At 36.6% G+C, this 27,174-nt stretch overlaps 2 protein-coding genes and 1 non-coding gene across 5 annotated transcripts; 1 reads left to right on the forward strand and 2 right to left on the reverse strand.

Annotated features, from left to right (window-relative positions):
• Nucleotides 1-423: 423 nt before the first annotated feature.
• Nucleotides 424-496, reverse strand: Trnas-gga (transfer RNA serine (anticodon GGA)). Its single transcript has one exon. It is a non-coding gene; the product is annotated as a tRNA-Ser (tRNA).
• A 4,997-nt stretch (nucleotides 497-5,493) lies between these two features.
• LOC125651690 (uncharacterized) lies at nucleotides 5,494-8,877 on the forward strand. The gene is made up of 2 exons (XM_048880398.2): nucleotides 5,494-5,720; nucleotides 7,632-8,877. Exon 2 carries the CDS (start codon nucleotides 7,667-7,669, stop codon nucleotides 8,366-8,368), a length of 702 nt encoding a protein of 233 aa, XP_048736355.1. The 5' UTR covers nucleotides 5,494-5,720; nucleotides 7,632-7,666; the 3' UTR covers nucleotides 8,369-8,877.
• Nucleotides 8,878-13,371: 4,494 nt separating this feature from the next.
• LOC125652477 (solute carrier family 25 member 45-like) lies at nucleotides 13,372-24,530 on the reverse strand. 3 transcript variants are annotated; one of them, XM_048881701.2, is made up of 7 exons: nucleotides 24,265-24,529; nucleotides 20,412-20,611; nucleotides 16,791-16,943; nucleotides 16,619-16,662; nucleotides 14,698-14,778; nucleotides 14,343-14,592; nucleotides 13,372-14,172 (listed from the first exon to the last, which is right to left on the reverse strand). In XM_048881701.2, the coding sequence occupies exons 3-7, from the start codon at nucleotides 16,879-16,881 to the stop codon at nucleotides 13,706-13,708; spliced, it is 933 nt and encodes a 310-aa protein (XP_048737658.2). In that variant the 5' UTR covers nucleotides 16,882-16,943; nucleotides 20,412-20,611; nucleotides 24,265-24,529; the 3' UTR covers nucleotides 13,372-13,705. The 3 variants fall into 3 exon arrangements, with proteins under 3 accessions (XP_048737658.2, XP_048737657.2, XP_056022501.1); XM_048881700.2 differs by lacking the exon at nucleotides 20,412-20,611; XM_056166526.1 differs by lacking the exons at nucleotides 14,698-14,778; nucleotides 20,412-20,611 and having other exon boundaries at nucleotides 24,265-24,530.
• Nucleotides 24,531-27,174: the final 2,644 nt, after the last annotated feature.

Below are 27,174 nucleotides of genomic sequence, written 5' to 3' on the forward strand. Positions count from 1 at the left end.
TTTTATTGTATAAATATAGAAAGGGATTAGTTACAAGTTCTAGCAACTTAGAACACAATAGCATCGGAAAGGTTCATCAACCGAAGATTTTCAATTTTTGTGTAATATTTTTCCATTAAATTTCATAGAAACATTTTTCCATTGAATTTCATAGGAACATGTCTCGCGATTGGCTTGCACTTGTGTCATCTTTCTAAAATATACTTCGGATAAGCATTTCAGCTTAATTAATTTCGATTGATTCATCTCCAAATAATTAATTCTATAAAGTTATGTATCAAAACAAGCTTTTTTGCCATGAAATAATCTGAGTTGATTTTTCTATTAGTCATTTCCCGTTTTTAAAATCATGCGGCATTTTTACCTGTCAGTTCCAGGGGCTGGTCTACGGCACCAAATGTAACAGGAAGGAAGAATATGCAACGAACCAGACCGGGATTCGAACCCGGCCCCCCTGAACTCCAGCCAGGTGCTCTACCAACTGAGCTATCTGGCCACCGGCGATCGAACCCGGCTGACCGCTACACACCATTAAAAGCACAACTATTTGCAGTTTCTGGTCTCAGTGTCTTATCATAACGAAATTTGCAATGTATAAACCAGATGATAGAATTCTGAAAGAGGGGAGAAGAGTAATGAATGGAGTAATGAATTGGCAAAATAATGTGGGACAAAAGCAATAGTAAGATGCAGAACAAAAATGTCTGAACTTTTCACCGTGAGGTGAGGTGACAGGGAGATTATTAGTATGTGTGTTTATAGCTTGTTTACAAGATCATGAGGGTGAAATCGATTTTGGTCAGAGGAAACGTGTAACCAATCGGAGTGTAAGAAATCAGTCACCAGAGGTCAAGCATTTGTATATATTATTTACAAGAAAAATGAAATTAAAAATTATGCAAAACCTTACAAGTGAAGTTGAGTATGCAACGCTAAATTATAGATTTTTGAAGGAAATAATTGTGTTGGCTTTGAGTTTGAATTAAAAGCCAATATCAATATTACAGATTATTAAGATATAACAAATATGGTAAGGAATTTTGGAGGATGTACGGGGGTATAAATGCGAGGAACAAAGACAGAGTTTTTCAGTAGCTGAACAGAACTTTGTCTTTGGGCTTTCATTTATACAGGTAAGATATTGAGTATACTTGCGCATTTCTGAAATAACTTTTCAATTTTTCAGATGGCTTCGTTAATTTTTGTGTGTGAACTTTTATATTAATGTTTGTAATAATTATTGTATATTGTATAATATGAATTATAATCAATAATTCTAATGATGAAATGTTTCTTTAATAAAGAAGAGTAGCTGAACAGAACTTTGTCTTTGGGCTTTCATTTATACAGGTTGAACGAGATAGAGCTACTCCGTTCGGCCTGTGAACACACAAAGATCCCTGGTACCTAATAAATATTTGCATATCACGCTTTGCGCCATAGCTGACTTCAAAATACTTCTTCCCCAAAACTTGTAGATGAGCTATTACGAAGTTCGAGTCAGTTATGGGGCGAAATAGGATATGATAGTCTTATTATTCCTGAACAGCTATACACATAGTACATGATTGTATCTCAAGGTTTTCGTTCCATTCTTACAAAGGAAATGAAATGCTGAAAATTGATGTTAAAGTTTCATATTTCTGCAATTGTTGGCAAAAGTTTGAAAAATCATTAAAAGAATTGGTCCAAATTTTTGTAATGAATGTTTTAGATTTTACAGAAAAATTAAATTGACTGATTTGATATTGCTTTACGTCCCTCACGAGAATTTGTCACCATTGCAGGTGAAGGGCTGTAAAATTGAAGCCTATTTTATGTGATTATATTGTCACGTGATTCCAAGCGTTGGCAACGGTGTACGTGAAGGATAACGGCGATCAAACTGAAAATGTCAACAAGAAGGCTTACATCTGGAAAGTATATACTAATCAATCTAATTAAAATTAGGCGCTAGCTAGTATGTGAGCGGATCTAACATCTAATTTTAATTAGTCTAAGATTATGTACTAATTAGTTATATAATACGCTATAGACATGTATCTGCTTATATGGATACCTCCATTGTTTTACACATTCTTTACAAAACCATTTGCATGTGCAGGGGTTTGGAGAATAAAATTTAAAGTTACTTTCGGCGACGTTTGTTTAAATTTCAACATATAATCATCCGGGTCTCTCCTGTATAGCAGGGTTATCCAGGCCTCCCCTATACAACAGGGTCATCTGGGCCTCCTATATAGCGGGGTCATCCGGGCCTCCCCTATACAACAGGGTCATCTGGGCCTCCTATATAGCGGGGTCATCCGGGTCTCCCCTATATAGCAGGGTCATCCGGGTCTCCCATATACATCACTTTAACAAATGTCATGTACATGTACTCTCTAATTCCCTCTTTGAACATTCCTATGAAAATTATAAATAGATACATGGAGTTTATAAGAATAAAAAAACAGAATATTTACATCCGGTTAATGGGGAGATCAGCATTAAGAAACACTGAATACATTAAGATTCAGAAATCTCGCACAAAGACACGTGACACATAGACAAAAGATAAGTTGAAGAGGTGAAATATCAGGTTAATCAATGCGCTTTAATCGCTTTTAACGCGATTTAAGGTCCATAAGCTTGTATTTGAAGCACTGACACATATATTTTGAGATTATACTTTAAATCCAGATTAAATCATTAAAAAGCAAAACGTTTAACGAAACACGGGTTTCTGTAGTTTTAATGGGTCTGATTTATTTGTAAATTAAATCGCGATTAGTTAACACTTCTATGAGAAACAAAAACACACTTTTGAGTGATATTCGATGACAATACCTGTTCGAGAGAGTGTTTCGTGTTACAGGATTTCTTCTGCACTTAGAAGGTATTTAGTGGTGTCTGTACGTATCATGTTGTGGGGTATGTACATATCATGTTGTGGGGTGGTGGTGGGGTCTGCACGTATCATTTCGTGGGGTGGGGGTCTGTACGTATCATGTTGTGGAGGTGGTGGGATCCGTAGAAATATAGGATCCCCCAAGGTTAGTGGTTTGATACGATTTATATTCAACGAGTTGTATATTTTGTGGAAAGAAAACACACAACAAGCTGGATATCAATCCTATCACACCACCAACCAGGAAGATTCTTTTTAATTTTATCAGATGTTAACCATCACCCACCCCCCACCCCCACCCCCATTATTCATTTACGTCATGCTCCCTGAAATTTTGTAAACATTTTAACTACGTAAAATTGGCGTTTGTGTGTGACGTCACAAATAGCGTAGGAATTGAAATTTATGTAATAAATGATATCCACTGGATAAAGAAGTAAACATGAAAGGTGAAGATAACGAACAGTGATCAATTTCATAACTCCTATAAACATTACAAAATAGATAGTTGGGCAAACATATGGATATACCATAGGTGGAATCAGGTGCCTAGGAGGAGTACGCATTCTTTGACGACCGGTCACATCCGCCGTGAGCCCAACATCTTGATCAGGTAAACGGAGTTATCCGTAGTCAAAATTAGTGTGCCAAGAACGGCCTAACAATCGGTATGAAACACGTCAGACAGCATTTGACCCAATGATAGGTTGTATTGACGAACTAGATCGTTATAACGACCATAGAATTTGCGAAATGCTGACTTCAATCGAGACTGTTGAAACCCCTGTACCATCCACTTGTTTGTCAGTAGCTTTCCTGGATTTAAAAACTGACTATACGCAGAACAAGCTCTTGCATATCGAATCAGTAGAGATATTACTATACGTTGATAACGAAATATTGCGTAAAACTGCTAGGAATAATATTTTCACTACACATAAGTGTAAATTGATCCAAGTTTTTTTTCACTAGCCAAAACACGCTAGTGTTGAGACATTTTCCCCAACCTCAGAGAGTCGGGTGAGGGAGTGTTCACGAAAACTGCTACATTGTATATGTATAAAACGGGTGTTGCTAAAACGTGGAACGGAAAACTGAACAGAATTAAAAAATTAGAATGATTGATGTAGCTAAGATAATACCAAAAATCGGAAGAAAATACCTTATTGTGATTAAAATCTAAATTGTGGGAATTTGTTTACAAGCGGTAAAACAATTTTATCTTAAAATTCTGCATCATAAATTGATTTATTTTTAGCGAAGTTATACGTCTGTATAAGAATTCACAAAGGGTTTTACAAGAATTTTGAAATGTCGGGCTTTTCTTCATTGGATAAAAAAATTGAAAATTCAAGTCTTTTTCAGTATGATTTTTTTTTCTTTATTATTATTTTTCATGGCAAGTTATGATTTTAAACTACATATGCATTAGTATGAAGAATATGAAACGATGGATTCTGGGGATGACTTCCCGCTCTCTCTGTAATTTCTGCTTCCTTTGTTCATGATAAACCTTTTATTTTGCAAAATGCTGACCTCCTGATAACATTATTGCATACAATATTTTCCGTTCCGTTCCGTCTTCCGTTTCATTTTTCGTTCCGCGTTTTAGCAACACCCGTATAAAACTGGTGTTTTCTCTTTTAAATCTGGTATAACTTTAGAACCGGGACTGATTTAGACATGGAATCTTCAGAAATAATATAAGGATGTAGAGACCTACAAACTAGTATCTCCAGTGACCTTGACCTTTGACATCGATTATAAACAACTTACATAACATTGAACGGAACTGATAGAAACATGAGATCATCAAAAATGATGAGAGGATGTTGGGATCTACAAACTAGGATCAAGGTCAAGTGACACCAGTTTTAGTGAAGGAAAAACGGGGATTTTTTAAAGATTTCTCAAAATCAAAGTCTTCGTGATTTAGATTTGTCAAATGAAGTTAAAATTGGCATGGATTTTGTCAAGGGAGGAAAGTAGTAGTACTCAGAAAAAATCACAATTATACAGCCAGTACTTCGTTTGGGAGACTTTATAATCGGTAGATTATAATCATATCTTGGCACACTGATTTTGACTGCGGATGGCTCCGTTTACCTGATCAGGATATGGGGCTCACGGCGGGTGTGGCCGGTCAACAGGGGATGCTTACTCCTCCTGGGCACCTGATCCCACCTCTGGTGTGTCCAGGGGTCCGTGTTTGCCCAACTATCTATTTTGTATTGCTTGTGGGAGTTATGAGATTGATCACTGTTCGTTATCTTCACCTTACATCTTGTTAATGTAGGAAATAGAAAATACTATCAAAAGAAATGTTCTACCAAAGTGGAAACATATACATGTACAATGCTATATTTGCAAGTAATATCCAATATTTGATAGGTAGGAGCAATGAAACAACGTGATGTAATAAGAATTCCAAGTATTTGATTACTCCTTGAATACTTATCATTTACTTAGTTTGTGTATCGGTCGACGGTTTTGGGTGAATAAACTCCATATGAGAAACTTACTGAGCACATTCACTTATGCAGTGATGGATATTCGTCCCACTTCCTCGTGTAAACAAGTTGTTTTGCGTCTTACTATATAGAGTTCTCCAAACGGAAATAACTTGGACGTATCTCGAAACCGGCGTATTGAACCCTAAACCGCATTAAATTGCCGCCTAACCCGCCAGTGATTTTTTATGTTATGGAAGGGACTGTGTGTATTGTAATTGTGGGATGGTTCTGAATATACTATAGAATAGGTCTAAATGTATTGAGAGAATGGTTCGGAATGCATCATGGGGGATTTAGGATGTAATACCGAGTATAGGGTAAGTCTAGATGTAATACTGGGTACAGGGTGAGTCTAGATGTAATACCGGTATAGGTTGAGTCTAGATGTAATACCGGGTATAGGGTGAGTCTAGATGTAATACGAGGTATAGGTTGAGTGTAGATGTAATACGAGGTATAGGGTGAGTCGAGATGTAATACCGGTATAGGGTGAGTCTAGATATAATACTGGGTATAGGGTGAGTCTAGATGTAATACCGGTATAGGGTGAGTCTAGATGTAATACCGGGTATAGGGTAAGTCTAGATGTAATATGAGGTATAGGATGAGTCTAGATGTAATATTGGGTGTAGGGTGAGTCTAGATGTAATATTGGGTATAGGGTGAGTCTAGATGTAATATTGGGTACAGGGTAAGTCTATAGGTAATATTGGGTATAGGGTGAGTCTAGATGTAATATTGGGTACAGGGTGAGTCTAGATTTAATTCTGGGTATAGGGTGAGTCTAGAAGTGATACCGGGTATAGGGTGAGTCTAGATGTAATACCGGTATAGGGTGAGTCTAGATGTAATATTGGGTACAGGGTGAGTCTAGATGTAATACCGGTATAGGGTGAGTCTAGATGTAATACTGGGTATAGGGTGAGTCTAGATGTAATACCGGGTATAGGGTGAGTCTAGATATAATACCGGGTATAGGGTGAGTCTAGATATAATACTGGGTATAGGGTGAGTCTAGATGTAATACTGGGTATAGGGTGAGTCTAGATATAATACCGGGTATAGGGTGAGTGTAGATATAATACCGGGTATAGGGTGAGTCTAGATATAATACCGGGTATAGGGTGAGTCTAGATATAATACCGGGTATAGGGTGAGTCTAGATGTAATATGAGGTATAGGATGAGTCTAGATGTAATACTGGGTATAGGGTGAGTCTAGATGTAATATTGGGTACAGGGTAAGTCTATAGGTAATATTGGGTATAGGGTGAGTCTAGATGTAATATTGGGTACAGGGTAAGTCTATAGGTAATATTGGGTATAGGGTGAGTCTAGATGTAATATTGGGTACAGGGTGAGTCTAGATTTAATTCTGGGTATAGGGTGAGTCTAGATATAATACCGGTATAGGGTGAGTCTAGATGTAATACCGGTATAGGGTGAGTCTAGATGTAATACCGGTATAGGGTGAGTCTAGATGTAATATCGGGTATAGGGTGAGTTTAGATGTAATATTGGGTATAGGGTGAGTCTAGATGTAATATTGGGTATAGGGTGAGTCTATATGTAATACTGGGTGTAGGGTGAGTCTAGATGTAATACTGGGTATAGGGTGAGTCTAGATGTAATATTGGGTATAGGGTGAGTCTATATGTAATACTGGGTATAGGGTGAGTTTAGATGTAATACTGGGTATAGGGTGAGTCTAGATGTAATATGAGGTATAGGATGAGTCTAGATGTAATATTGGGTACAGGGTGAGTCTAGATTTAATTCTGGGTATAGGGTGAGTCTAGAAGTGATACCGGGTATAGGGTGAGTCTAGATATAATACCGGTATAGGTTGAGTCTAGATGTAATATTGGGTATAGGGTGAGTCTAGATGTAGTATTGGGTATAGGGTGAGTATTACATATGAGTCTAGATGTAGTATTGGGTATAGGGTGAGTCCTATTGTGTTCTGGGGGTTAGTCTGAATGCATTATGTGGGTGGGTCTGGATGAGGGTAGTATTTGCGGCAATACTTTTGCAGATTGTAATGTTATGCGACATTGAATACATTATAATATTTCTATCGTCAACCCCCCGCCCCAATTTTAGTGGGAAAAAATCATTGGTTTAGCGTTTTGTATTCAAATGTCTCAAATTGAAAATAATTTATAAGTTTAACATCACCAATGATTCTTTATAGATGTATTAATGATAAAAAGAAACTACATGTTTCAGAGATTCACAGATGTGGAGGTCGATAAGTGGCAGACATGGCGGATATCCAAAACGTGTTCCCAAAATTACAGGACAAACGTTTGTCGCTGATCGGGAAGCAGATTCACCGGATGAGAAAGACCACATCCATTAACAACGATAAACTGAAATGCAAATGCAATACATATGGAAAAGCCATTGACAAAGACAAGCGCAGCTACGACTACAAGATGTGGCAGAAAACTGTGCATCATAAACAGTTCTACACTCATACGAAGGGGACACAGAGATGTCTGAAACGGATAAGGGACCAGGTGCCGGACCTGGACGACGAAAGTTGTCCGTTTGGAGTCTATGGCGGTGTTTCTTTACGGGACTTGCAACCCCAAATCAATACGATGATTAAAGATCACCACCCGAAAGTCCGCCGCCTGAAGAGAACCGAAAAACTTCTTTCTGATGGAAAACAAGATGGGCGTATTATGGATCACCGAGAAGCCCGGGGTATGCTGGAAACCATCATTAACAGGCCCTCCTTCCCGCCAAGACGAGAACGAGGCATGACTGTATACATCAGAACAAGACGACCCTCAACAGTGGACACCAACGAAATCACCAGCGCAGGCGCTATCCGTCTTCCACCGATCGCTGTCTCGAGAGAAAACACGAGGTCTGGCTTCATGTTCCGACCAAAAACAAAATCCGTTGCGTACAGAGATCGTCCAAAAAGAGCCACCACATTTGCTCTGGATCTTTAGACCGTTTTGTTCCTTTTGACCTTTAAAACGCTTTGGATCTTCAGAGCGTTTGGGATCTTTAGACTGTATATATTAGAACGTTCTGGATCTTTATGACGCTTTAGATCTGTAGACTGTTTTGTTTCTCTGTTGGCTTTGGATTTTTAAATTGCTTTGCATCCTCAGGACGTTTTGGATCTTACACCGTTTACATCTAGAACGCCTCAAATGGATCTTTAGGACGTTTTGCTTCTTTGGATTCTTACTTACATTATATACCTTGTTAAAAGTACAATGCCTTTCTTGTCGTGTTATCCAGAGATATTGCAGCTGCTTTAGTGCGATATTTTGTCTGAGCCATCTCTGGCTCTTCACAACCTAACAGGGAATACTCCAGAGAAGTTTATAATGGGACTTGAAATAGCTTAGGAATTTTTTTTTGCAAGGAGCAGAAGACTTTTTGGAAGTTCGGAAGCATGTTTATTTTGCTGTTGATTTCGAATGTTAGGTGGAAATGATGTGTTCAGAGACAATTGTTATTAATTGTTGACAGTATAAGTCTTTATCGGCTGCTGTGCATGATTTAGCTGCAGAACTGTAGCTCTCTGGGTCCGGGGAAAATTGGGACAAACGAGACCCATACCTCATCAAAACCTTCGATTTACGGCGCAACTTTTTCTGCGCACGATTCGGGTCCTTTAAGATGGCTGCCTAAAAGAATTTGCGATCGAAAAATTCCTTACATATTTATGCCCCCCCTCTCCTTCAAAGAAGAGGGGCATATTGCTTTGCACCTGTCGGTCGGTCGGTAGACCATATGTCCACTCATTATCTTGAGAACCATTCACTTCATCGTAATGATATTCATATGTGGGTTGGTTACGAGTAGAAGAGAACCCCTATTGATTTTCAAGTCGAAAGGTCAAGGGTCAATCTACTCTGGGCATAGGAAGACACTGTCCACTCAATATCTTGAGAACTCTTTGCTTGACAGACATCAAACTTGGTACAAAAGTACATCCTAAGGAGTAGATGACTCCTATTGATTTTGAGGTCACATGGTCAAACTGGACATACGAATATACTGACCACTCAATATCTAGAGAATCTTTTGCTTTGCTTGACAGACATCAAACTTGGTACACTGGTACATCTTAAGGAGTAGATGACCCCCATTATTGTTGAAGTCACCTGGTGAAAGCTCAAGGGTTAAACTGGACAAAGTAATATATTTTCTCGTATATTTTAAGAATCATTTGCTTGATTGACACCAAACTTGGTACACTGGTACAGTATTTTATAAGGAGTAGATGACCCCTATTGATTTTTAGGTCACATGGTCAATCCACTCTGGACATACGAAGATATTGTCTGCTCAATATTTTGAAATGGTTTGGCACTACTATCATTTAAATTATGCATGTGTATAACCCTTTTTAATTTTTCACCGGGGGGGGGGGGGGGGGCATACATGTTTTACAAACATTTCGTGTTTACTATTACGTTTGTGTGAGAACATACCTTCAAACATGTATTTAAGGTATTCCATGTATAATGAAAGGATAATGAACAATTTTGAAGGATTTAGATCAACATAAAAGTTTATTGTTAAATAATGATGAAAGTGAAGCAGATGAAATTCACATGACTGGTAAATGATCAGAAGCTGACCTTTTTCCACTTAAGACTTTTTGGAAGAGTTGTCTGCCCTTTGTAAAAATAAGAAAAATCTAATTTTCTAAAAATGTGTGTGGTCAATGATTAATTTTATTTCATATTTTCTTAAAAAGAAAGTGTATATAACTTTCTACCAAGGGATTATTATGAAAATATAATTTGTTTTTAAAAATATTGTAATAAAACATGGTTTTCCATATACTTCAATGTTAAATTCTAGGTGAAATAAATCAAGCAGTAAACAAAATTTTGAAAATTCCTGTGATGGATTATGTTTATTTGATGAACCCTTCAAAATGATACCATGATTACAAATATTCCACCATCCATTTATGAGATATGAAATATGGTCATTATACATTGAATACCTTAAGTGAACCAAAATCTCCAAGTTTCAATACATTTTGCTTCTTGACGTAGACACGTTAGGTTGTCTTATGTTACTAAATTTCAATACCGTCGTTTTATATTCACAAATAATTCTGTACAAATATTTTTGATGAAAAAATTCAAGGTCGGTTTACCGCAGGTTTGGATATTGTATTAGATTGACTGCTCTCATTGCGATACATTTTAACACTAAAAATATTTATTTCACGTCTAGAGGAGCTGTATTTTTCATTTTATATAATCAATGATGTTTATGACAACATAAAGCTTAAAAAAAAGACATAGGTTCAGAAATGCAAATTAGCATTGTAACTAACGGCCAGCATCCTCACATAGCTGCGTAAAAATGCGAACTTTACTGAAGCTAGAAGTTTTCAGTTCTAACGAGGCTTTGAAAGCTGTTTGAAAGTATATCTTGACAAAATTTGTGTAGAGCAATGTATTAGGGAGAATTCGACACTAAAACTTTGCGGGAGGGGGGGGGGGGGGGTTGTTAAAAATACAGAGCTTCAAGACCTGAGAAATGCGCAGAAAAAGCCTTGCCGTAAATTGAAGGTTTTTATAAAGGGTGGGCCTGTGGCTCTCTGGTCTGTCCCAATTTTCCCCGGAGAGCTACGGGTCTGCAGCTGTACAAGTGCACATAATATTGTTTCTCTTTCGTCTGTAGTGCCTCATGGTGTTGTTCAGCGTCATATAAAACTTATAACTTCCTTGTTTCAGGTGAATGGTTACCAGCATTGTATGATAATAGTTCTATTTATAGTTTCATATTTCATTTTGTTGCCTTCACTGATGATGTCGTACAAATCAATAATTTGTTTTAAAAACAAACTCCAATAAATCCTGATCTTGAGATACAATTTAATTATTCAGAATGCTTCTCCAATACGCAACCTCCGAGATATCAGCTCTTCTGTGATGGAGGTACGTTCAGTGTTCTGTTGAACGCTTGAGTGGGTACAAGATGTATACATATACTATAGACTAGCTATGTAAATACGGATAAAAGTAATGAAAGTGTAAATTTTGTTTATATCAGCCGTTGGTATACATTAAACTGACCATATAAAGAACAATATTTGTTTGAATTAGGCCATCAAATTAACTATGAAATTATTTTTTATTTCCTCCTCTGCACGAGTGATATTTTAATCAAAGAAAAATGGTGATTATCGATTTTTGTTTGAGCTATTTTATTATAAGACGGTGTGTCACGTCCCATTTTTGATGACCTTTCACTTTGACCTTTTATGTAAACGTCAAATAATAGAATTTTTGGGGCCAGGCATTTGATACTTGGTATGTTAGTATACCATGATTAGATAGAGTGTCGCGTGCCATTTTTAATTACCTTTCACCTTTTATGTAAAGGTCAAATAATAGAATTTTGGAGCATTTTTTGTTCGGACCATATTTTTTAATGTTTTGACATAGGCCTTTGATATTTGGTATGTTGGCAAGTTTAATTTACTACTTTATGTTCACAACGCTGTTCCTTGTTTCAAGATCATATGCATATAGGCGAATGATATGTACCGTAAGTCATTATTTTCCACTTTAAGGATGATCCCTAAAAATATTTTCAAAAACGTTGGAAAATGGAAGGGGAGACATTAGTTTTAGTGTACTAAAACAATTCTTTCTAGTTTTGTTTATATTAATGTACTGACAATATGTTTGATTTTCGTGTCACTTCAAAAATTGAAAAGATGCCTTTGTGCAAATATACGTGAAGTCGTGGGGAGCGAAATTGGAGTGGCTTGCTTACGGTGGAGATTCAGAGGCGGGTCCAGTGCCGACGCACCGGGTGTACCCCCTCTCTCTCATTAAAACACCCGGATATATTGACAAAGCTTATCAATTTGTTGTATTATATAAATTTTGAATAAGAAATGTTTGTAAGACATAACCCCCCCCAACCCCCCCCCGGTGGTACAAAATTTATAAAGGTTATAAACGTCATTTAATTGATAATAGTGCCAAACTAATTCTAGATATTGAGCAGACATTAACTTCCTATGTCCAGAGTGGATTGACCATGTGACCTAAAAATCAAAATGGGTCATCAACTCCTTAGGATGTACCAGTGTATCAAGTTTGGTGTCAATTTAGCAAATGATTCTTAGAATATAGGAGACAATATTTTACTATGTCCAATTTAAAACTTTACCACGTGAACCCAAATTTTATAGGGTAATCTTTTTAGGATGTACCAAGATTGATGTCTGTCAAGCAAAGGGTTCTCAAAATTTGAATGGACAGTACGTTTCTATGTCCAGTTTCACACTTGGCAATATGACCTCGAAATCTATTGGGGTCATTTACTCCTGAAGATATACCAGTGTAAAGTTTGATGTCTGTCAAGCAAAGGGATATCAAGATATTGTGGTTACAGAATCTATGTTGTCCAGTTTAACCCTTGAAATTTGACCATATGACCTCAAAATCAATAGAAGTCATTCATTCCTTACAATGTACCAGATTTGATGTCTGTCAAACAAAGGGTTCTAACAAACAAGCTCAGGGTACTGCGAGATATCCTTTAGAAACCATTACGTACCACACGCGACCTGGTGATCCTGAATGTTAACATCAACATTACAGGAGCTAAGAGTTATTTTATGTAAGCTTCGTTGTCTCTGTTCAAATTACATTTTAACAATATGTCTTGCGCAATATGGATCATCCTTTAGTTTTAGAGTTTCTCTATGTGAACTTTTATCACTTTAAAAACCATTAGTTGTATTTAAGGTTGTCAGTACAGAGCGCAGCGTCATATTCTTACAAGGCTACACAAGGCTGATCAAACTAACACACAACCAATGAACGTACATGTTATTATATCCCTCCAAAACAGGGAAGAACAATCTCATTCTTATTAAAATCAGATCTCTAACCGTTACACTGCAACATTTAATTAGATTGGAGCAATTTGCATATTAAAAAGAACCAAGAAATCCTCTATAAATTCATTTACTCACCAAGTTCCATTACAAAGGGTACAGAATGTCACAATTATGATTCAGCAAAAACAGATATCAAATCTCAAATATACCTACAACCCCTCTCCCTTTGAAAATTTTCTGAATTCATCCACGACTAGCATTACACTGAGTTAAAAACCGCAGTCTGATCACTTCACATATTCAGCTACCTTCGAAACGAAATGTATTACCCAAATATTATGAGTATTACGTTGTTTAATCGAATAAAATATGATGTTCATTGTAGTTCAAATAATTGGGGTTGTAATTGTGTTAGCATGAGCAGAACATTTCGTCCTGTGCTCTTCTAGTATCCTGACTCCATGTACTTCATGGACTGAGAATACACAAGAAACGTCACAGCATTGACGGGAAATGCCCGTAAACACGTGACAAAACATCCCCGGTAAAACACCCCGAACCCCTCCTCTCTGTAGCTCTTCACCGCACAGTCAATCAGACCTGCGTATTCTCCGGCAAAGTCTGCCTGAAATCGACTTTTTACTACATCAAAAGGAATAATGGACGCCCACGTGAGTGTTCCCGCACATCCCCCAGCCAACAGGTCAGCGATGACCCCTTGGGAGTCTGACCAGCCGGACGTCTTCAGCCAATGGGATAGGACCTCGTATGTCAGTCCATATAAACCGTAGCTAGGGACCTCCCTCCACGCCATGGCCACGCCCCCTTTGTATAGCCCTCTTACGCCATGTTCTCTCACTATATGCCTTGCGCATTCTATCGGACCTTTGAATGCTACATGTATCTTCTTACCTGAAGAGATAAAGACACGTGGAGGTAAAATCTATACAAGAATGCCCCCTACCGCCTTTATCCTTACAGTACTTTAAAATACTGAAAACAATTTACGTGATATTTAAATCTGACTCTAGGACCACGGGGAATGGTGTCAGTCGGGAACAGTGAATTATATTTTTATTTACCGGAGTCAGCAGAGTGTCGGGGAATCTGTGATTGCAGCACTACTTTGACGTAGTCCGTCGGTATACCGGGGATCAGCTGAGTCGCCCCTCCCGCGCACCCTGCCAGATAGATGTTCAGGTAAGATGACCTTCTCTTGTCCCTATCGCCTTCCAAAAACTTGAGAGTGTTTCCGTAAACACCGAAGAATACCGAGTTAACGACTCCGTAAAACAACAGTGGGGTTGACAGTCCGCGATAAAATCCGTGCACCTGCAATACACAAAGCTAACGTCGGTAAAAATGATGAACTATATCACATATCACAAAGGCTTTCCATGACAGAGTGTGGGGACTTGAGATTAAGACGGGTCTTACCCATCCGTATTTGTTGATGTTGAGGACTGCAGCAATGGTCCCGTTGTATCGGTTACTGTGTAACTGGGTTTGAAGCTGTACCTGGGAACATTATTTATCAATATGTAAAATCATAAAGAAACGGCGTGATTATGAATCACTACTAGTATATATTTACATTTACTGAATCTTTTTCTTACATTTCTAGTGAAATTGACATTGCTTTCATCTGCGACAATGAATGCATGTTTGTTGCCCACTAGTTTGATGCAGATTTTAGTACCACCTGTCTGTGTAATCATTATATGGAACGTCATCAAAGTGTAAGGGTGCATTGGCTCTTCTGTTTAACTTAACGAATGGGTCAACCATATGAATATTTTAGTACTTAAATATAGTTTATATTTTTAAAACAATGCATAACAAGAGTACCGCCAACAGTACATAATACACCCGTGAACAGCTTAAATAGGGTGCTTTTCTTACACCATGATTTGTAGAACTTGGCTTCAAGTAGTATCAGCAATCATCAGGGTGTGACATACTTTCTTTGCATCGAAAAAACAAGACAAATCATGTACCCTCTAAACTATGTAATATTTTTACTTGGCATAAGATGTATGTGAACGAAGTTTGACGGTCCTTGCCCCAAGGAATCGTTCTGTGTCCTGCTACTATGACTTTGACCTTAAGAAACATTAGGCATCCACTTGGCATAAGATGTATGTGTACAAAGCTTGATTGTCCTAGCCCTAACAGTTCTGTCTGTATACTGCCTACAAGGTTTTCCTACTAAGTGATACTGTGACCTTGACCTTTAACCTTGAAAAACGACAGGCATCTTCCTCGCATCATGGTGATCAAATGTACTAAGTTGCAATATTCTGGAGCTTACGATTTGGTTTTTATCCTACCTACAAGGTTTTCCTACTAAGTAATACTACGACTTTGACCTTTGACTTCTGACCTTGAAAAATAATAGGTATCTTCCTCTGATCATGGTGATTAAATGTACCAAGCTGCAATATTCTGTTCGGGTTGTATCCTGCCTACAGTGTTTTCCTACTAAGTAATACTACGACCTTGACCTTTGACTTCTGACTTTAAAAAGCAATAAGCATATTTCTCTCGTCATGGTGATCATAGATACTAAGTTGTAACATCCTGGAGCTTACGGTTCGGTTTGTATCCTGCCCACAAGGGTTTCCTACTAGGTTTTCCTATTAAATGATACTACGACCTTGACATTTGATCTCTGATCTTGAAAAACAATAGGTATCTTCATCATGGTGATCAAATGTACCAAGTTGTAAAGTCTTGGAGCTTACGGTTCGGTCTGTATCCTGTCCACAAAGTCTAGACGGACAACGCCATACCATAATACATGTACGTCCCGTCGTCGACGGACGTATAAAAATATCAATATAAACAATGAAATGTATTCTTTGTTGTTTCATCGGGTGGTAAAGGTAGCAATCATTGCAAAAAAAATTGCTTAACCCGCGTAAGCTTTCGCAGGTTATGTATTTTTTCTGCAATGCTAGCTACCTTCATCACCCCATGAAACAACAAAGAAAGCATTCTATTGTTTACATTCATACTAGTACCGGTATATGGTGGTGATGAATCACTATTAATACCGATATGTGAGTGATTCTGAATTTATGCTATTACCATTACATGTTGATTATAGTTTATGAATTATTTCTAGTTTCGGTATAAGATATAATGAATTACAGGTACATGTATGCATACTAATGAATATGAATCACTACTAGTACCGGTATATGAATGATTATGAATCACTACTAGTACCGTTATATGAATATGAATAACTACTAATACCAGTATACAAATGATTATGAATCGCTACTAGTACCGGTAGATTAGTACATGTATTTATCACTTACAAAGTATCTACTACTGGTATCTACATACCTACCTTTGTTGTGTCAAACGGATGACCAACGATGATCCCTGCCATACCTATAGAAACAGTTTAGTCAGAAAATGTTATTCATGAAGTCGGATAATGAGGCATCTTATAATGCAGTATTGTGATTGTGTATATAGACAAATAGAGCAAAAATGCCGTATTCATGTTATGTATAGACCTCCAACCGCCCCAGCAATGTAGTCGTGAAGCACGTGTTCGCTGATGACAGGTGCATCACGTGGTTCTGTGGTGACGTGTTCGTCTACCATCTTCTGTATCAGGCGTTCCTCTCTTTTCACCACTGGCCGCCTTCATCAAGTCATGATACAACCTAATTCCAAACAGAAAGAAAATGAAATGGATAAATTACTATACATGGATTCAAAACGTTAACATTGTAACAGAAATGTCTTCCAATAAACATCTTCTGCACGAGGACTGACTTCGGGTTCAATCTTAAACATGGCAGAGGATCAAATTAAGATTCAGTCCTAAAGGGAAGATAAACTAACAGTGATCAATCTCGTGAATTATATGAAGAAAAAGAAATTAAAAGAAGGGCAAACATGCAGAATATGTTCTCGCGTATTGAGTCGGTTGAGGGACATAAATACCACGTGGGGTGATCATGGAACAATGTGTACACAAATATGGGAAGTTGACGATGAGGTCATCTCGTTTGTCATAAAGCTGTGCTGTTAGTTTGTCGTTGACATCTATGTTCAATGAAGTATTTAGTATGAAGCAGAGATAGAAGATTGGTGTCATTTGTTTTGAATTCACTAGGATGCATGCATAAGGAATCGACATATGAATAAAAGTATTGTTAATGCAATGTAGATATCATTCCTAAACACATAAATATATATATTAAGGATACATTCAGTCTGAACACGCACATATTCACTGAAGATGGACTCGAAAAACCAGTCTCAATACTTGCGATTTTTAAAAAAGTTGATAGAAGATTATTTTTCATGTCTCCATACATTTCTTTCGGTATTAGAATATGTGTTATATACAGGATATAAATCTGCCTGTATGGATGAAAATAAGGCGGAAATATCATGTGTTCAGAAATAGTAATATGTATACGGTGTGACCGTTGGACCGAGCGAAGCATGTAATGGTCATTGGAGTGTCCCAAGTGCAGTCTGATTAAAATCAGACCCCATACTCATATATACACCCAACGATATGATAATGAGTATGGGGTCTGATTTTAATTAGACTGTCCCAAGTGGTAATCATAATTCCGTTAAGTACGGTAGATTATGATTCATTTAAAAAAATATATTTTTAATGAAATTTCCTTGCGCTAAACACCCAGTAACATCTTAATATTAAAGGGGTTTATATGGGGACAACAGTTTTACATGATCCGCCTATTCATTGAACGCGGGAAATAAAACGCAAGGCGACGTAAACTGTGACGTCACATTTAGCCTCGGCTTTTTTTTCTTTTTCAAAGCAAACAATTATAAACAACAATAATACATTCCGTATGCAATGAAAAAAGCCGTTAAAACTAAGCAAAATTAACCAATAAATTAAAAATGGTAAAAAAGTAACCGTAATTTTATCGTATATTCTTATTCAAAGAAACTCATGAACTCGTTCATTTATTTAGTCGTATTACGGTTTTATATGTATTTATTTGCTAAAACCTGTTACAATGATAATTATACTATTCATTTTGAACAAACTGAGTCTTTAAATTACGAATTGCACGTTAGAGTCTTCTATTATTGGCATTCAAAATAAAACACGAATAACTGTTGAAGCAGGTAATGAAAAAATAAATGGCGGCGCCCATATGGATCACCAAAATTTCAGTGAACGTATATAGAGATTATCTCTTTTTCTTTTGCTGATTTTGACTTTTTTCTTTTACATACGTGTTACCTTTAGAGCCTTGCTTCGCGGACGGGCCTTCGGCCCGTCCGAGCTTCGCTCGGTATTAATATGTTTTACGGCGTGACCGTGTTTGAGGGCGAAGCAAAAAAGTTTTGACATTAGTATCTATATCCAAAACAGGACAAAAACAACTCGAAGTTAGCACGCGGACGGAGCTGTATCAAAGCATCCTAATTTTGGACATTTGATCCGCCTATATATTGAACGCGGGAAATATAACGCAATTGATGTAAACAGTACATTGTGACGTCATATTCAGCGTCGTTATTTATCAAATTTACAAACAAAGTGTTTGAACCACAACAAAAAACATGGCGTTAATCGTGGAGTGATTATATATGATTAAGAAAATAAGATTTACATGCTTTTACGGATTTTATGTGTAACATCTCAGAACGACGTGAACTAGGGTAGACGAGATTCAAAATGGAGGAATACATGTCCACGCGCTAATATTCGAATCGACGCCATTAGTACCAAACTTTTCAAGTTCCATAGGTATGGTTTAATTTTTCATTATTTTCCTATATTTTCGTTTTAAACATGTATATACGTATTACCTATAGGGAGAGCTCCGCTCTCACGGCCCTTCGGGCCGTGAGAGGGCTTCGCCCTCTATTATTAGTAGACAGAGGTCATAACTTATTTCAGAAACAAGTGTCTATGTTTAGAAGTGAGAATCGGGGCATTTCGGATATGACCTTGAAAACGGAAGTCCCGTGTCGTGGCAGGCGTTGGCACGATAAAGAACCCTACGGCCCTAACGTCTCAATAGGCTATTTGGATTAGGCGCGCCCGCGCGTCAATCTTGGTCAATGATTTCCAGTAGAATTTGCTGTGGTAATAAACATTCAGTCTTTTAATTGGCGACAGAACTCCATCTCTATTATGAATTCTGTCGAAGATTATCCCAGACAATGGGCTAAATATGAAAAAGAACTTGATATATTGTCAGAATGGATTAAAAGTATAAGAGGAATATTAAAATCCCGCATTAGACATTAAAACAAACGTACGTACCATCTATCCTTCTGTGTTTAGTAAATCAGAAATGATAAAAGAATTAGATAGGTTACATGAGGAATATGTTTTGGTTCCAGCTGACAAAGCTTGTAACAACATTGTCTTTGTAAGGCTTATTATTACAACTGTATTTAAACTAACTTAGCATTAACTCCACTTTTGGTAATCGTACAAACAAAGATACATTGCTGGATCCAGTAAGTGTTCTATCAAGCTCATATCTTTGCTCCTCACGAAAATGTTAACAGCTGTGAAGGAGAACTTCAAACGTACTGTTCGACTACATATGCCAGAAGTGGCGTAAATCAAATGTGGATTCTAAAAAATTCCAAAGAAGTTTTAGTAAATTTGAAATCGCAAAACTTTTCTCAAATCAACATCAAAACGTATGAGTTTTCAACATGTACACGACCATTCCTTACGATAAATTAAAGACTTTACTTTTTGACATCATAGACAGTTGCTTTTTCAACAAAAATGGAAATATTCATATGTGTATCTAGTGATCAGTCATCCAAAAATTACTTTATTAAACACCACTCTAATACGCCAGTTTCGAGATAAGAGCTCTCCTGTGTAGGAGGTACATTTAGTAGAATTTTGAGGGCCTAAGTGGGACAGAGTGAACCTTCTGTCAGGGAGGAAGACGATAAAATGTATTAAAAGCGGCTTCTTTTTAAATATGTAAATATTGGAAACACAAAATACTATTGAAAGAAATGTTTTACAAAAGCAGAAACATAAAAACAATGTCATATTTGAAAGTAATATCCAGGATATGATACCTACGACCAATAAAATTACATGATATAATAAGAATTCCATGTATCTAATTACTCTCTGAATACTTATCACTTACTTAGTTTGTGTATAAGTTGAATTTGGGTGATGAAACAGCATATGAGAGACTTAATGAGTACATTCACTTATGCAGTGATGAATATTCGTCCCACTCCCGCATGTAAACAAGTTGTTTCGCGCCTTTCTATGTACGAGAGTTCTTCAAAGGGAAATAACTCGAGCGTATCTCGAAACCGGCGTATTCCACGTACAAGTATTCTGAAGTTGAAATGAAAAATATGCTAGAGTTCCTCATTGACAATATCTTCGTAGTCTTTGGTGATCAGGTCTTCCAACAGTCTGTTGAAATTCCCATGGGCACGAATTGTGCTCCTTTGTTAGCTGACCTGTTTTTATATTCCTATGAAGCAGAATTTATTCAAAAACTTCTACGTGGGATGAAAAATCTCTTGCTGTGACCTTCAATTCGACATTTAAATATATCGACGACGTTTTATGTATTAACAATAATAATTTTCATTCATATGTCGATTCGATATATCCCTGTGAAATCGAAATAAAAGACACCACAGAGTCATCCACTTCTGCTTCATACTTAGATATTTTATTGAAAGTAGATATTAACGGCAAACTAGCAATTCAACTTTATGACAAACGGGATGATTTCAGCTTCTCCATTGTCAACTTCCCACATTTATGTAGCAATATTCCTGACCATTATCAACGGCATATGGTGCTTATATATATATATATATATATATATATATATATATATATATATATATATATATCAACTGATTCGATACGCAAGAACTTGCTCTGTGTATGGTCAGTTTTTAAATCGAGGCAGGCTACTGACAAACAAGTTGATGGTGCAGGGGTTCCAACAATCTCGTGTAAAGTCAGCATTTCGCACATTCTATGGTCGTTATAACGATCTAGTTTGCCAATACAACCTTTTATTGGGTCAAATGCTGTCTGACGTGTTTCATACCGATTGTTAGGCCGTTCTTGGCACACTGATTTTGACTACGGATAACTCCGTTTACCTGATCAAGATGTTGGGCTCACGGCGGGTGTGACCGGTCGACAGGGGGTGCTTACTCCTCTTAGGCAGCTGACCCCAACTCTGGTGTGTCCAGGGGTCCGTGTTTGCCCAACTCTCTATTTTGGTTTGCTTATAGGAGTTATGAGATTGATTACTGTTCGTTATCTTCATCTTTCTAATGAGCTTGATTTTCTTGTTGAATAATCAATGAATCAATTTTCTTTACAAAGAAATCTCACACTGTGCATAGAACACATTATAAAGAAATCTTACAATGTGCATAGAACACATTGTGAACATTTAGTATTGAATGTCCTTGCTGTGTACGACATGTACTGATATAAATACCAGTCACAAGTTTAAGTGTGGGGTCGCAAAAAGAGATTTTAACTCGCGATCTACATATCATAGGAGGTAGATTGTAGTATAGTATTTTTCAACTTTGTACCACAGACTCTTCATCACAAATATCGTTCCGTGGGGGGGAGGGGGGATCCGGGTTAGAATAGGTCATTAGTACCCCTTGCATGTCGTACAAGGCGACCAAATGAGGTGGTCCTTCGGATGAGACCGCAAAAACCGAGGTCCCGTGTCACAGCAGGTGTGGCACGATAAAGATCCCTCTCTGCTCAAAGGCAGTAAGCGCCGAGCATATGCCTAAATTTGCAGCCCTTCGCCGGCAATGGTGACGTCTCCACATGAGTGAAATATTCTCGATAGGAACGTTAAACATTATACAATCAATCAAAGATATCATACTTAATTATTACTGAGAATCTTAGCATAATAAAAATCGTAGCTCAAAGTTACTTGCAAAAGAAATCGCTTCAAGATTATCGTTCTTCGTTTTCCGATATTTTTTATACGTCCGTATAAAAATGCGGGCATATCATGCTATACCGCTGTCGTTCGTCTGTCCCTTTAACTTAATATTTCTTCGCAACTCCTCCTAAATCCTTTGGGGGATTTTGATAAAACTTGGTACAAAGAAAGATCACAATGTGGAGGTATGCATACTGCAAGGGGAGTGCTGTCCAATGTTTTTTTTGAAAGGAATTACGGCTTTTGGACTTGGTTTTTTTTTTTTTTTTTTTCTATTCAAAATACTTTGTCTTCGCAAATCCTCCTAAACCGATGACACTTGGTACAAAGAAAGATCACAATGTGGGGGTGTGCATACTGCAAGGGGAATGCTGCACCACTATTTTTGAAGGAGTTACAGCCCTTAGACTTAGATTTCTTTAATGCAAAATGCAACTCCGACGAAATCCTTTTGTGGATAATCCATTCTTGTTCAAATTCCTGGGTCAATAATGTATGCGGGAGTATCATGTACCTGTTTAGCAGTGCCCTATTTTTTTAATTGTCGTAAGAGCCCACTAACAAAACAAAGTAGATCATATAACTAACGACGATTTCCCCTCACAAAAAATAATTTAAAGAGATATTTGATCAACTCGCTTTACATCACATCGAATGTGCGAGCAGAAATGTTACATCCATTTTTTCTTGGGTGACAAAAAAAAAAAATCTGCTTACTATTTAATTCTTTATATTGGTTTTTTTTTTTTTTTTTTTTTTTGGTTTGTTTTCTTTTTTTTTAAAAATTGATTTTGTTTTGTTTTGTTGTTTTTTGTTCTGCAGATTTTTTTCTTGTTTGTTCGTGTTACGTCCCGTCGGGAATTTTTCACTCGCACTGAGACGTCACCAGCTGTAGGTGAAGTATCACAAATGACGTAGCAGTGAGGCCTCTTTATCGTGCCAACGCCTGCCGCGACACGGAACATCCGCTTATAAGGTAATGTCCTAAAGACCCGTGATTCTCACTTCTAAATGCCGAGCGTTTGGCAAAGGAACAATCACTACCTTTGTTTGACGCGGTCATGGCGCTAGCTACGGCGGTGCCAAATGTGTACCCGAAATCAAATTTTGTGTTGACAAAAATGAAGGGTTTTTTTTGACAAAATTCAATTTCGTATCATAAGTTAATTTTTTTGTATGCATACGAGTTTAATTTTGATTCTGTCAACTAATTTACAAACAAAACTGAGAAATATTCAGTTTTGTGAGACAAAATTGAATATTGTTTGACGAAATTGAATTCTGTCACAACAAAATCACCTTTATCTTACAAAACTATGTTTTTATAAATAATAACTTAAATTAAATGAATTTTGTAATATATAAAATTATCTTTCAGTGTACAGAAATCATTTTTGTCACAACATCTCATATAATTTACAGTCTATAAGATATCTCATAAAATATTAATATATAAGATATCTTATAAAATATTAATATATAAGATATCTTATAAACTAAATAAGACATCTCATAACTTTATAAAGTTTGAAATATTTTATATAACATATGAGCTATCTTATAAACTTTCTTTTACAAGATATCTTAAAAAGTTTATGAGATATCTTTTAAAAATTCATTTATGAGATATCTTATAAAATATATAAAATATCTTATAAAGTTTATGAGATATCTTATAAAACATATAATATGTTTTTATAAGATATCTTATAATGAAAATAATATAAGATATCTCATATCTTTTATAAGATATCTTATAAAATTTATGGGATGTAAAAACGGCGTGTCATATGTAAAGGGTCAAGATCGCTGAACCGAGAATTCCGATCTTCCAATAGCATTCGTGCAATAAATTTGGTTACACATGATCAAAGCAAAACAACGATCGCACATTCGAGTGTGTAATCGATGTGCACTCTTTGGGTCAGATCGACCCTCCTAAGCCAGAAAGACCGCGCTTTCTGTGACGTAACATGATACCTGTATATTATTCTTACAAAAACAATGAGGTTATAATGTAATAGAGTAACACTGAACTTACAAATACTCTCGCAAACAGGGATCCCAACTTCCGGCTCAAAGTCTGAATTGGGAGGACTACCACATAAGTTCATATCAAAATTCAAACCGAGTCCTGCCAAGCTTTGAGTAACATTCCCTTCTCGCTCTGGTTAGGCACAGTCCGCCTTGAACTGCTGTGTTTACAAGCTGTACTAAGCTAAATTCTGGAATCCCCCCCCCCTCTCGTTTATCTCGTCACTTACTATTAATGCGAGTCGACTCTCACGGTGTCCAAAACCATGACCATTTTTAAATGGATTTTACATAGTTTATTTAATATTGAAGGAAATATTTGGGTCACCGCCAAGCGAGAGTTGCTATCTGGGTAGGGGCCCGGCTTTATGTCTCAGCAAAATCTGAGTACGATTGATAACGTGTAATTTTATTTATATTAAATGTACAGACATGATGACCCAAGATGTTATCTATTTCCGTGTCAATTTAAAAATTGAAAGATACGTCTGTGCAGTTGTATACCACAGGGGCTCGGTTGTCAGATATTGAAGTTTTGTATTATTTGTTCCCGAATAATAAATTGAAGTTTTGCATGATTTGTGTCCGAATAATAAATTATATAAATAAAATCCACCATCAAAATCCGCTTTTTTAGAGGTTTTAAAAAAAGGTGTATCATGTGTACATTAAAAAAGTAATGTACACATGATACACCTTTTTTAAAACCTCTAAAAAAGCGGATTTTGGTGGTGGATTTTATTTATATAATTTATTATTCGGACACAAATCATGCAAAACTTCAATTTATTATTCGGGAACAAATAATACAAAACTTCAATATCTGACAACCGAGCCCCTGTGTTGTATACATGCTGTAGGAAGCGAAAGTGGAGCGGTTCAGAGGCGGATCAGGCACATCAAATACCGGGTGCACCCCCCCCCCTTCTCTCTCATTAAAATATCCAGTCTGAGACATATTGACAAAGCTCATCAATATGGTTTGTTATATAAACTTTGAAATATACAATGCTTTTGAATATTTCAATAGTGGTGTCAGTTTCTCTCTGAAGATTGTCGTTTCCCAATATTTATTTCAGTTGTCAATCCTACACTAATGTACACAACCTGTGTTCATTACTTTGAACTTCTTTTTTTACCTTCATAATTATAATCCAGTAAATAAAAACACATAAGGCATTAGGAAAATCCCACGTAAACACGACATTTTTTTAAAAAAAAAAGTCATAGGATATCCACTATCAAATGAATTAAGATTTTGTTGTATTTATGTGGAATTTTCCATTACTTGAGGGACCGGTCAATATTTATTGGGGGATTGGGACCGGTGCATTTCATATTACCGTTTTTAAAAAAAAACCTATGTCCTATCTTCTAAAAATACAAAAGAAGTTGCTGTCCTATATCAGATGTGTAATAAAAAATTGTTTGTCCTATCTAATAAAAAATATAGATGTATGATTAAACAACATTTTTACTTCATTTGAAAAATCTCTTGGAGTTCGTTATAATTATCACTTAAAACTCCCCCCATTGATATATCAGCTGAGGAGGAATTCAAGCTCCTGAGAAACTGTTGTTCGCTTTGTCATGTTTGTTCATATCTTATTTCTTTCTTTCTTTTTGTTAAATTGTTGTTTGAAGTGCTAGATTTTGCATATTTTTCAATTACTGTTTTACTGAATTGTTGTCTCACGTACTTACAAGTATTTTTCACATCTCAGTATTCTCTATGAAAGGTGAAGATAACGAACAGTGATCAATCTCATAACTCCTATAAGCAATACAAAATAAAAAGTTTGGCAAACACCGACCTCTGGATATAACAGAGGTAGGATCAGGTGCCTAAGAGGAGTAAGTATCCCCTGTCGACCGGTCACACCCGCGCCGTGAGCCCGATATCTTGAACAGTTAAACAGAGTTATCCGTAGTCAAAATCAGTGTGCCAAGAACGACCTAACGATCGGCAGGAAACATGTCAGACAGCATTTGACCCAATGATAGGTTGTATTGGCAAACTATCAAATTATTGAAGATGTGTTTAGACATTAGTTTAAATTCTGGTCTGTATCCTTCGAGTTATGACGAAGATGATATACCATTTTTTCAATTTCCTATGATTGAAATCCATACTCCCTGCAAAACTTGCATGTAATTTTTGCAATTTTATTCACAGCTGAATACTTCTTTTGTTATTTTTAATTACATGTTTTAATATTAAAATTTTTCAAAGGTCCAGTATTTTATTGCAAATTGTCTCTAGTACATTCAACTTGGACATGAAATAAAGCATGCATACAATTCAGTATTATTGTTTGTAAGATAGTTGAATTAAAGTTTGAAATACTTTATATTTTTTTTCCATTGATACATTTGCTAAAATATAGCAGTCCTATCAGTGTTGAAAACTAAAAAATTAGGAGTCCTATCAGTATGCAAGTCAAAATAAATATGTGTCCTATTGCATTTTGCACCGGTCCCAACTCCCCAATAAATATTGACCGGCCCCTGATCAAACAATGTAAATCGGTCAGTAATAATGAAATGCACCAATAAAAAGACGATTTTTGAAAGATTTCAATTTTTGTTTAATGTTTTTCCATTGAATTTTTAAAGTAAAGATTTCAGAATAATGCAAAAAGTAAAGGTTTTTTTATATGGAACTTTTCCGGTGAATATGGGTTTTAGCAATATCAAAATATTTACACCTTGTAGTTCTACAAAATTCTATAACAAATGTTGTTAGGTACATCTATCCTTAAACACCTACCCTGTTTCGTAAAAACTATGTCTTCCGGTGGCGCATAATTCACGTTCCGGTTATATCGCGTTTCGGTCGGAACCTTAAAATCATAATTTAGGTTCCGGCTTTCTCTGTAATTTTCGTTTTGGTTTCAATCTGTGATCCGCGAACTTG

This window comes from Ostrea edulis, chromosome 5 (assembly GCF_947568905.1).
Source record: "Ostrea edulis chromosome 5, xbOstEdul1.1, whole genome shotgun sequence".
Lineage (NCBI taxonomy): Eukaryota > Metazoa > Mollusca > Bivalvia > Ostreida > Ostreidae > Ostrea > Ostrea edulis.